The 12,972-nt window shown below is 41.0% G+C and overlaps 1 protein-coding gene across 1 annotated transcript in view; it reads right to left on the bottom strand.

Annotated features, from left to right (window-relative positions):
• Window positions 1–12,972, bottom strand: part of nrm (neuromusculin) — a 160,579-nt gene that overhangs the window by 96,786 nt on the left and 50,821 nt on the right. The window contains exons 9-10 of the mRNA XM_080269865.1: window positions 7,719–7,830; window positions 4,327–4,511 (exon numbers count right to left, since the gene is read on the bottom strand). Of these exons, the coding sequence (XP_080125991.1) occupies window positions 4,327–4,511; window positions 7,719–7,830 (297 nt within the window). The remainder of the gene's footprint in view (window positions 1–4,326; window positions 4,512–7,718; window positions 7,831–12,972) is intronic.

Here is a 12,972-nt window from a genome sequence, read left to right as displayed (position 1 = left end):
CAGCCTTTAATTTAGACTACAGTTTTTCAGCTTTATTTCGGATACTACAAAATTATTTCATTTAGCATACGATACCCTTTGTAACATTAGAACAACACGTCATAGCAGAACGCCTCCCAAACGGGACCCAACCTCCCTCTTAGAGCAGATTTCTTCCGTAATATTAATCTTTGCCGTGCGATCTTCATACTGATATTGACCTTGATATGGATAATAGTTACTGTCCGAAAAAAAAAAAAAAGGATTCTCTCTCTCTCTCTCTCTCTCTCACACACACACACACACACACACACACACACACACACACACACACACACACACACACACACACAAAACGAGAGGTAAAATTATAAGGTCAAGAATATTCTCCCTTCGTCCCAGTTCTCTCGGCTCATCCACAAGCGAACCTCTTAACAGATTCCAATCCTCTATTGCGACTCAATCCTCCTTTGTCTACCCTCTTCGCTCCCTCGCTCCATCTCACTAACTCTTTCAAACTCAATTCCATCAATCTCCTTTCAACCTGGACTCACACAACTCGGACAAAAGAAATTACACACACACACACACACACACACACAAACTCCTGTAGCCCTTTTGTCCTGCCTCCAGCGATGACGCGTCCTTTTCGTTTATTCTTGCTTCTAACAGACGATTTTATTCATTTTAAAGGGAGAGCTCCCGTAGTAAAGGTGTTAATGAAGGCTCTCTTTGTCCAGCTTGACGATTTTATTCATTTGTTAGGGAGAGCTCTCGTAATGAGAAGTATCCTGAAAGCACTATTACTCATGTTTGATTTTTTCTTTTTTTTTACTGGGAGCTCTTACAATGAAGGACGATGAAAGCTCTTCTTATCTACAGTATTTTGAAAAGGCCCACCAAAACTGAATACTCTTTTGGAGAAAGCAAGAAAATAATGAAAAAAAAAAAAAAAAAGGCACGGAACGGGATAACTCGACTTCCTCACAATATTATTATTATTATTATTATTATTATTATCATTATTATCATTATTATTATTATTATTACTATTATTATTATTGTATGATGATGATGATGATGATGATGATGATTAATGTATTATTCTTATATATTTTTTTTGCTTAATTCTTGCAACTTAACACACGTAAGACTTCAAGCTGGGGGGACTAGATGCAGCCTTCTTTAAAGCCTTCATTACTATTGATAAACAAAATATAAGCGTCTGGAGGCGGCAACAATAATAAGATGTCAGATGGTAAAGGTTAACGCTCTCTCTTCTTTACACTATTAATTCCGATTTCAATTCCCACTTACTTCATTCGCATAAAAAGTTAGTCCAGTTACATTTTTAAACCTTATCCAGTGAGAGAGAGAGAGAGAGAGAGAGAGAGAGAGAGAGAGAGAGAGAGAGAGAGAGAGAGAGAGAGAGTAACGCTGTCTTTCCCTTACACTGAATTCCGATTTCAATTCCCACTCATTTCATCCGGATAAAATAATTCCATGGCAAAAAGGTTACACTAGATACATTTTTAAACCCAATCTTTTAAGAGAGAGAGAGAGAGAGAGAGAGAGAGAGAGAGAGAGAGAGAGAGAGAGAGAGAGAGAGAGAGAGAGAGGTCTTCCCAAAATCTGACGAATAAACAGCGGAAAAGTCGAACCATCTGAAAAAGGCAGTAAAGTGATAGGGTTTTCATTGTATTTCGCCTGTTCTAAATTTGCTTCAGACGGAACTTTGAAGATAGTTGTTTCTTTTGTACTTAGACTGTACCTCCTTCATTTTCCGACTTTTTTTTTTTTTTTTTTTTTTTAACCACCTACCTCCGGCCATGGCATTTATATTCCGTTCGTGTTGCTACCAGATTACTTCCTTCTTAACGTAGGGAACCCCATAGTAGTGAGGGTATCAATGAAGACTACTGCATCAAAATAATTATGTATAGGTCTAACTTCCCCTTATGTAATGGGCATGTCCAACCATCATCCCTTCCTGGGGCATATGTCCAACAATCTCTTCCCTCTTTTTCTTTGGTGTATTTTCTCTTTGATCTCCCTTCTTCTCATCACGTCTCATGTCCGCTGGCTATGTCTCATCACCACAATCTCCTATCTTTTGTCTCTCACAAATCCTCACCTCTGTTTATTTTCTTAAATCACAACCAGACTGGTAAGTCCTTCCTAAGCTGACTAAAGTCGTCCGGAGACAAGAATAATACAAAAAATACATACTCTGATGAAGGGGTTACCAGTAAAATAAAACCTCTCTGTCTTTTTAAAAGGCTTAATCCTGGTACATAGAGGACGACCTCCGTCAAAACTCTACCAATATTTACAAACCACCTAGAACACGATGTCATTGCGCCACCGATAGATTATGATGATGATACTACTACCATACTTTTCCCTACTACTACTACTACTACTACTACTAATAATAATAATAATAATAATAATAATAATAATGACATTAATAATAATAATAATAATAATAAAAATAATAATAATAATTATTATTATTGTTATTCTGTGGTAGGTGGGGGGACTCACCATCCACTCACTCGATGTAGTGCTGCTCTCGGGTGGCTGCCCTTCCCTCTCCTCCATCTTTCTTTCCTTCCATCCTCCTCTGTCTTTCTTTCTTTCATTCTTTCCTCATCCTTCTGCCTACGGGTGACTTCACACTCCCTCTTCTGTCTTTCTTTCCTCCTCCTGCTTGTGGATGACTCTACACTGAGTGACAAGCCAAATGATTTTCTGTACACCATGAAACCATTTACTACGCTGGGTGGTAACCACATAGCCAAATTTTGGCGCCTGGTGGTTTAGTGGGTAATTATTGCGCTCCAGTCGGACTGAGCCGATGAAGGTTTACATCCAAGGGATGGTTGGGGTTTATTGCTCATGTAATGCCACTCAGGGATGAATGAAGCTGGTCACTCTCATCTTAAATGTCAGGACCAATTTGCTTAGCCCCGGGCTGCTACGCTCCTCATGGGGAAACGTAGGATTGGATGATGAATGAAAAATGAATTATTATTATTTTACAGCTACGACAATTACTACCAACTACCTCCGCCAGCGAAGTGGGATGAGGTTATGTATTCACCCATGTGTTTGTCTACCTGTTTGTATATAAGATCTCAAAAAGGTGTTATCGAATTTCAATGAAATCCGGTGGACAGGTGGGCAGTGGGTCAATGAACTGTTGATTAGGGTTGAAGTGAACCCAGACCCGGACGAATGACTAAATATATTTCACTGGCGTCAGCGACGGTATGCGATCTCTGTGATTTATAAACAGGGCAGACTAAGATCGAAGAATTAAAGTACTGTGTGAGACCGTATAATTATTCGTCTAGTAGGAAAGAGGAATTACGACATTAAATCTTACTCTTCATTGGCTTCGGCGGATATATGGACTCTCTGAGAGTGCAATGTAGTTCTACGACAAGTAGCCTACTGTACTCGTATGTACTACTACCACAATTAAGCACAATATCAACAATCGGTCCATGATGCTGGACAAATTTCGCAACGTCTGTAATATAATTCACAATCACTGTTTGTATGCACTGTATGTTGTCTGTCCGTTATCTATGGCAACAGTTTAAGACAGTATTGAATATTTTGAATATCTACACCGGTACAGATATGGCCCAGAGAAAGGTCACAAGCACCATATTAACAGCACATGTGGATGATGGGTGGTGCAGCAGCCCCGATCCCTACTATCCGTCACAAAATTATCCATAGCTTTCAACATGGCGACATTATATAACCACAGAAAAAGGCGAAGGTTAGCGACAGCCTCCGACCCACATTCCCAACCTGCCAAGAAAGGTTTTCAAGACAGAAGAGTGAACTTTTATAAAGTCATCATATTTACAAGGAGGAGGGGTTAAGTAGGTCATGGGCACTATACGAACTAAGTGTGAATGTTGGGGGAGGAGGCGCAGAATCAGATTCCAACTCCCAAGAAAATATGTACAGCTTTCCAAGATAAATGAATATACCTGTGGGTGTTGTGTATTAGTGGGTGATGATATGGTAGAGTTAGATGACATGCGAGTTGATTCTTTGTCCATCCAAGACATAACTTAAAAGATGAAGACAACTCAGGTGCAAAAATATAATTTCTATAAGTTTATATGGCATGCCAGGTTAGTTTCCTACGGCAATGGGGTAACACCAACTTTCCGTAACTTGGCAAACTAAAGCATTACCGGGCAGCATCATTATTTGATGACATATGGATGCCCTCAGTTCACTAGCTACCAGTATTACTACTAATATCATTATTTCTGCTGTTGCTACTATTACTACAACCGAGACGAACGTCATACTTACATAACACGCTAACTTCTGCTGCATTAGTAACCACGGATGCCCCCACTTCATTTCTCAGGTGGCAGGTGTACTCGCCCATGTCTGCGGCGGTGGAGTTCTTGATGAAGAGGGTCGGGTGCTCCACATTACCATTCCCGTACTTATCCGGATTGCCCGCCACATCTACGAGGTGCTGGTCTTGGTACCTGGGGTAAGGGAGAGGGGAATGAGTGTTTTGTAGGCAGGAAAGAGAGTGAAAATTAATTAATCCTACCACAGTATGATTTTATGCAACAGGAAGAGTCATACTATATATAGCTCTTATAAATTTTCACCACAAGAGGGATGGGGGACGAAATTTAGATACAGAAGAATGCGATAGGAAATTAAAATATAGGGAGGGACAAATGGCAGAAATTAAAACAGATCAGTGGGAAAGGAAATTAATATACAGACGAATGTGAGAAATAAAGATACTGGGATGAATGGGAGAAGATATTAAGATACAGAGACCAATGAGAAGAAATTTAAATACACACATGAATTGGGAAATAAATTAAGATGCAGACTTTCTTTTCCGAGATGGAGAGAAAAATAACACAAGGTAAGGAAAAACACAGATTTTATTAAACGCTTTGTGGAGAATGAAGGGGACAGAGACTAAGAAACTAACAAGGAGCTGGCCTTTATACTTAACGTGAGAACAAGATAAAGTGTGTTCAGTACTTTGTGGAGAAAGAAGTGAAAAGAAAGTAATGGCTGTATGCTTAAAACTTATATCGCCAAGAAAGCATTTTTTTTTTCCTTAAGTCATTTGCGAAAACCAAGATTATGCAAACTGTATCTATACTTTTCACCTTGTTGCTGGATGCACTTTGTACCGTGACATGCAAGTTAACCACATTTAAATAATACATCTGAATATGTGTTGATCTCTAAAGGGGAATGAAGCACAATACATCTCGGGCGCTTTCGTGTATTAACCTCTTCAGATGTGAACACACCAAATCGCCCGGGATATATCGCGATTCGTTTTCCCTTTGGTTATCAGTATATATGTATGAATCATTTCTTGCAACCATGCTATTTATTTGCACATCTGTACTGTATATGCATCTGTCCACATTAGGTTCACTGTAGGACCGGACTTTCTAGTAGAGGGAGTGAAGACTAGAATTGACCTTTCCCCATTCTGGCAGAAAAGTGATACAGAATATTAGCCCTTCCCCATGCTGGCTGAAATGTGATAGCAGAATTGACCCTTCCTTATGCTGGCGAAGTGCGGATGGTGAACTGGTATCCGCAGGAAGAATGATCAATATAGTGGAGGTGTTGTATTGGTTATGACTGCGTGACTGTCTGAAACTTAAGGTAAGCATAAACTCTGGCCTCTCACTTTTAATAATATGGCCGTGAGATACTATGTGTTCAGAGAGAGAGAGAGAGAGAGAGAGAGAGAGGGGGGGGGTTGTGTGGAATGGGAAGACAGAAGAAAACAAGATATAGAGAGGAATAGGAACAGAAATGAAGATACGGGGAGAGTTTTGGAAAAGAAATCCAGCAATTACTACATTATCATCATGACCATCATTCAGACCTCGTCTCCCACCAAAGCCTGCAGTTAGGTGAAGTCCAGGAAGCACGATAATTAAATGCACTAAAGAGAGAGAACTCTCATCGGCATGCCTAGTGATATGGGCCAGGCATTCATTTACGCGCCATGATAGCCCAATAAATCCTGGCTCTATACTTACAGGCTGAAGTATCTGGATATATTTTTGTTAATTCACTTAATAAATGCGCTTCACATTAACTGCCACAGGGAGTCAATTAATATATCCATTTAACCTATACACAAAACCGCTACACCCAAGAGAAATTCCTATAAAACAACAGGCATATAAGCCCACATCCAACCCTCCTCAACCCCAAAGCGCTACAGTCGAGAGAAATGTCAGAAAGGTAAATATTTCACCAACCCCCCAGCTCCACTTCTGGTGTACCGGAAGCCCGATAAAGGTCACCCACGGCAGGCCAATATCAACATCTCTCTCGGGCATCGTCAATGTTACAGAGGGGGCCGGGTGTTGAGGGGCGTTGCAGGGTCGGTGCTGGGTGTAGGGGTCTTGCATGGCTTTGGTTGCAAGGTGTACTGAATTTTGGTTCCAAGTTGTATTTTATAACACTGGGTAGTCTTGCATTTCTGGCTGTATTTTGGTTCCAAGTTGTATTTTATAACACTGGGTAGTCTTGCATTTCTGGCTAGTTTTAAAAAGACTTATCTGAATTTAAATAGATTTCTCGACTTTACGTGAATCTAGGTGTTAAGCCTTCTTTTGCCTAGGGATGACTAATATTTATAGTTATCTATCTATCTACCTATCTATCTATCTGTCTGTCTGTCTGTATGTATGTCTGACTGTCTATCTGACTGTCCGTCTGTCTGTTTGTTTGTCTGTCTGCCTGTTTACACTGTCAGTGTATTCGGCACATTGTAACTAGACCATCAGTGACGATTAAATAATTACATTTTTGCTCAGGGGGTAAACAGTGTAAATTAATTTTATAGGTGTATAATCCACTCCGCCCGTCGGTGTAATGTCAACAGTAGGTGATAACACATTTTCACTCCCGTGTCAGGAGTTTTCAGTTATGTATATTTCAGGTTGTGTGAGTGTAGTTTTTGACACAATAATACACTACTAGACTCCTACGAAGATAATCCTGGCTTCTGCTGGGACAGAAAAGGTGGTCTGACTGTATTTAGAGTTCATTCGCTTTAACTTGGGGGAGGGTTTCATCCTTTTGGAGCATTTTTCTTGTAGCTCTACGCCAGAATAACACAATACTATGGCTCTGCATCCTTGACAGAACACTTTTTTCATGACTTGCACCATAATCTAGTGCAGGGTTATTCAAGTACTTTAGAAGCAGGGCCAGATTATGAAACTCAGATTGACAGAAGGGCCATACATTTATTTTAGCTCCATTTTTTTTTCTTTATCCAGACACTTATACATAGAACTAAACGAAAAATTATAATTTGCTTTTCCATTTTCCGCTATGCACATAAATAAAAAGAAAAAAAATCAAAAAATTTGTTGTATCTGTGTTTATTTGTTTATTTGCATTCTTCCAAGTCTGTCAAAGGGCCAATGAAAAACGACTCAAGGGCTGAATTTAACCACGGGGCAGCCGGTTGAACAGCCCCGATCTAGTTTAAATCTCTTGTTATGGCTCGGAATTCAAGAAAGATGGAAGGCAAATGTACGCCTAGATAAAATTAATATGGCATAGTTAGGATGCTTAACCCCTTCAATATGATAAATTTTACTGTTTCATTCACTCTACCTTTGGACGATTTTAACCCATGGAAGAGAATGGGCAAATAAAGACAAATCTGCCTGACTCACCAGTTGACATGGGTGAGCTGCATGGGGTTGGCGTCGTACTCGCAGAAGATGAGTATATCCATGGACTCATTCACTGTGATGTTCTCTGGGGTCACGCGGACGATGGGTGCGTCTGTGGAACAAAGGAATTTAGTTTTGTCAACCTTTAGTTTCTCTCTCTCTCTCTCTCTCTCTCTCTCTCTCTCTCTCTCTCTCTCGGCTTCTGTAGGAACCAACGGATTATATTTAGCCACCTCCTACTTCTCTTTATTCGCGTTCGAGAGGGAAGCCTTCACGTGGTGGCACCGATATGACCGGGTGGTGGAAATGTCCGATTAAACAAACGTCCCTCAACCCTTTCCTATCCTCTGAAGGAAGTTGGTGGACGGTACATAATAAGCAACTTTGTCCTGCAATCTAATGGGTTCACGTTCAAATGAGGCAGGGGTTGCAACTACTACTACTACTACTACTACTACTACTATTACTACTATGGGGTGTATTCTTGTCCGTTTAACCCCCTATTGCGAAGAAGTCTTTTTGGAGTTCATTCCTGTTAATACTTGCGATTTTATTCAGTTTACGAGTGTTCGGTTATTGAACTAGGTTGATGTAGGCTATATGCAGACCCTCCACCTCGGAAAGGCTATTCTAAGCTGAAAGGTATCGTCTCGTGGCAGCAAGAATAAAATATAAATCCAGGTCACCGCATGCAAGGTGTAGTCATTAGAACACTTCTTCCCTGGTGGTTCACTTTGCATGCCATATCTTACTACTTCCTTGTATGTTGTTTAGGACGCTTTACTACTAACGTAGACTATATTTTGCCCACTCTAACTAGCGGTAAAATAACCATCTCTCCATCTTGAAAGCTGAGCTATCGCTAGAGATTAAGAAATAAGGTGCTAGTAATGAAGAAGTGCTGTGGATAGGATGTACAACCTAAGTACTGTGTTATTCTGACAGTAAGCTAAGGGAAATAGGCAGCAAAAGGATGCAAATCTCCTACAGTCGTTCACCTTAAAATGACGTATTTTTTCGTCCTTTTGAAGCAAGTCTGATGTAGCTCAGTGGCAGTATAAGACAATTCTACCCCTCTACGTCCTTTCTGTAGCACTTCTTTGTGACTAGCATGATATTCTAGGGTTAATCTATACAATTCAGCATTCAAGATGGGGAGAGGGCAATTTACTCCTCGTTAAAGTAAAAAAAGTCAAGATAAAATGAAGGAGCTATATATCAATAACACACATGGGCTGGGTTTTGTAAGGACAGGGTACCGGGAGCCTCCTTAACCTCCGAACACACTACCCTGGGACAGTATTCACAAAGGATCCTAACTAATGTACAGGGGGAACAAATCCCCAAAACAGTTAACTATTAAATAAGATCACTCTGTTTTTTCGCATTTTATGTTTTTAATATTCACTCTAATTTGACTGCGAAGTGTTTGTTAGCTATAGCACTAAACAGAAACGTATAAACAAGCAATCTCACACACAATTCAAGCTTAGGTGAGTTTATGAATACGGCTCCTGGACCCCTCCTACCTAATCAGTCTCTCTGTATTCCACTTCTTTAGCTCCTTCAATACTATCTATCTATCTATTGCCAGACGCCTCAATCCCGTTTGGGGTGGCCACAAACAAATCGCCTCCAAGTCGCCCTGTCCCCCGCCATTTCACTGCCCTGCTCCCAACTCACACCCCCCTCTCTCATATACCTCTCCACCCCATCCCTCCATCTCATCCTCGGTCTCCCCCTCCCTCTTCCACCCTCCACCTTACTCATATACACTCTCTTTGTCAGTCTTTCACCCTCCATCCTCTCCACATGGCCAAACCACCTCAGTGTGTTCCTCACAACGCTTCCTATCACATCCACATCCACACCACAACGCTCCTTTATATCCTCATTCGTCAGCCTGTCTCTCCACGTGACTCCACAGGCTCCTCTTAAATAACTCATTTCCACTGCTCTCACTCTTGACTTGTGTCCTTCCAACAATGTCCAAGCTTCACTTCCGTATGTTAGAGTTGGTATCACAATACTGTCATGTAGTAACTTTTTTACTTCCATGCTCACTTCCCTGTTTCTATCACTGCTTTCAAGGAACCAGCAACCTTTCTTCCCTGCTGTACCCTTTCAAGCACTTCACCCTCCAAACCTCCATCCTTACTCATCACACTACCCAAATACTTAAACGTACTCACATTTTCCAATTCCTCACCATCCAACCTCGCTGTACATTCACTGACTTCACCTCTCTCAAAGACCATCACTTTACTCTTCCCTACATTCACCTTTAGGTTCCGTTTCTTACACACTCTCCCAAACTCATCCACCAAGCCTTGCAGCTCCCCTTCGTCTTCACTCAACAACACAGTATCATCTGCAAACAACAGTACAGGGAGTTTCCAAACACTATCCTCTCTCACCAGGGCCACTCCAACATCCACTACCCTACCTTGTACCTCTTTATTACCCCATCCATGTACAGATTGAACAACCATGGAGACATGACACATCCCTGTTTCAAACCAACTTTCAAAGAGAAAAATTCACTTAGTTCACCATCCACACGCACTGCAGCCTTCGCACCATCGTACATACTCTTCACAGCATTCAACAACTTCCCATCTACTCCATATATTCTTAACACTTTCCACAATCCTTGTCTATCCACCCTGTCATATGCTTTCTCCAAATCCATGAAAGCCGCATACAACTTCTTTCCCTTCTCTAGAAACTTTTCCACTAAAGATCTAAGAATGAATATCTGATCTACACAACCTTTTCCCTTCCTAAAGCCTCCCTGTTCTTCTCCAACTAATTTCTCTGTTCCTTCTCTAACTCTGTCTATAAGTATCCTACCATACACTTTTCCTATTATACTAAGAAGACAAATGCCCCTATGATTACCACACACTTCTTTTTCCCCTTTTCCTTTGTACAAGGGAATAATTATACCTGACTTCCAATCCTCCGGGACTCTACCTTCCTCCCAGGCCAATCTGCACATCTTCCACATCCATTCTACTACTATCTCTCCACATGCTTCAGCATTTCACCACACACTCCATCAATTCCTGGGGCTTTCCCCGATTTAACTTTCTTCATTGCTTCCACAACTTCTATCCTACTGATTTCTTCCTGTCTTCTCACCTCCCTAGTTCTCCCAGCCATTCCCCAGCCACTTATACTCGCATTACTTCCATCCTCTACGTTCAACAATTCCTTAAAGTGTTCTCTCCATCTGCTCACTTTTTCTCCCTTCTCCACTAGTAATCTACCATTTTTATCTTTCACTCCCCCTGCTAACTGCACTTCCACCCTGTCTTACTCTTTTCACTTCTCTCCAGAACATTTTCTTACAGTCCGTCCACTTTACACTCAAATTCCTTCCAAATTCCTCATCCACTCTCTTCTTACTCTCTCTTACTAATCTTTTCACCTCTCTCTTCCTGTCCACATATAACTCTCTCTTCCGCCTCTCATCTTCTTCCACGCCCCTATTTCTCATCCATTCATTGTATGCTTTCTTCTTTGTGCCACTGCCTGTTTCACCTCTTCAGTCCACCACGCTGTTCCTTGCACCCCCCTCCGTCTTCTTCCTTCCACACACCACATCACATGCTGCACATATTTCTTCTGTAAATATCTTACACATACCTTCCACGTCTCCCATCTGCTCCAATTCATATTTGCCCAATCGTTCCTCCACTTCTCTCTTATAATCTGCCTTTTTTCTCATCCTCTTGTAACCTTTCCACTCTCCTTGCAACTACTCCTTCCTCTCGTCTTTCCCTTCTTCTATTCCTCCATCTTACTTGCATCCTAATTCTGGCCACGACCAAGTAGTGGTCAGAAAGTCCACTCCCCCAACCTCTATACACTCTTGCATCCTTTACACATCTTCGCATCCTTTCATCCACACACACATAATCAATCATTGCCTTCCTTTCATTCAGTTCACCACCCACCCTTCTCATCACTCGCCATGTATACCTGTGGATCATTTTATGCCTGAAGAGGGTATTGGCTATTACCAACCCCCTCCCAGCACAAATGTCCACTAACGCACTCCCATTCTCATCCACCTCAGCAGGCACACCCCACTCACCAACTATTCCATCCACCTTCACATTACCAACTTTACCATTCATATCACCAATCAAAAACACTCTCTCATTCCTTCCAAACTTTTCCATGCACACTTCCACATTTGTCCAGAACTCTTCTCTCACTCTTCTAGCACGATCTTGCGTTGGCGCATACACACACACAATCGCCCACATTTGTATTCCAACTTTCAACTTTACCCACACAATCCTTGACCCAACTGATCCATACTGTCTTATGCTCTTCTTCCATCTTTTACTCACAACTATACACACTCCTTCCTTTGCCCTCTCATTCTCATCTACTCCTGCACATATACCCCATCCATACTCCCATTCTCTCACACTTTCTCCTCTCCATTTTGTTTCAGTTATTCCACATACATCCACTTTCGCATCCTCAAGCATCCTTCAATACGCTTACGTAATTTCCTACATAAATGAATGCATAAAAACCACTCCTGTTCGATAAACCTTCCCCTCAGCTGAACTAAATCGTCTGGAGGCAGCTAAGAAACAAGAAAGGAAGTACGTCATCGGATTTAAGGGGTTTAATAAAGGTATATATAACCCCTCCTGTTCGAAATTTCCTCTTAGCTGAATAAAATCGTCTGGAAACGAGAGAAAGAGAGAGAGAGAGAGAAATATCACCAGATCGAATGGGTGAAGTAAGTACAGTACCTCCTTCTCCTTCAGTATTTTCTCTTTCGGCCCCTTTTCGCCTCTTCCACAATTCCTTCCTGCCATTATCGTGTCTATCAATATCGTTCACATCGTACTTAATAATTTATCTACTCGTTATCAAAGAAAATTTTTAAGTTATACTGCCTACCATTATTCAGAACCTCCTATCGAACTCTTTCCCAGCCTTATTAATATATTTTGCATCTAATGACTGAGAATGTAATCGATATTTTTTTCTTCCAAGTCTTAATTATTTCATTCGCTTTAAAGACACATTCTGAAAGGAAGGGTTTGATGGAGTATTTATTGCCTCCTTTACTACCAGATTTCTCCTTTAAAATAAAAAAATAAAAAAAACATATCGTCCTGAGAGAGCAACAATCAAGTAAAATGTATGTCAAAATATGGAAGAAATTAAACTCTATTACCATTATCGTGCCAAACAATCTTTAATATCGCTTTTAATCAAC

Source organism: Coenobita brevimanus, chromosome 38 (genome assembly GCF_032717465.1).
Source record: "Coenobita brevimanus isolate Jiangsu-jjx chromosome 38, ASM3271746v2, whole genome shotgun sequence".
Classification (NCBI taxonomy): domain Eukaryota; kingdom Metazoa; phylum Arthropoda; class Malacostraca; order Decapoda; family Coenobitidae; genus Coenobita; species Coenobita brevimanus.
The sequence above is the reverse complement of the archived record's forward strand: the minus strand, read 5'-3'. Positions and strand labels throughout refer to the sequence as shown.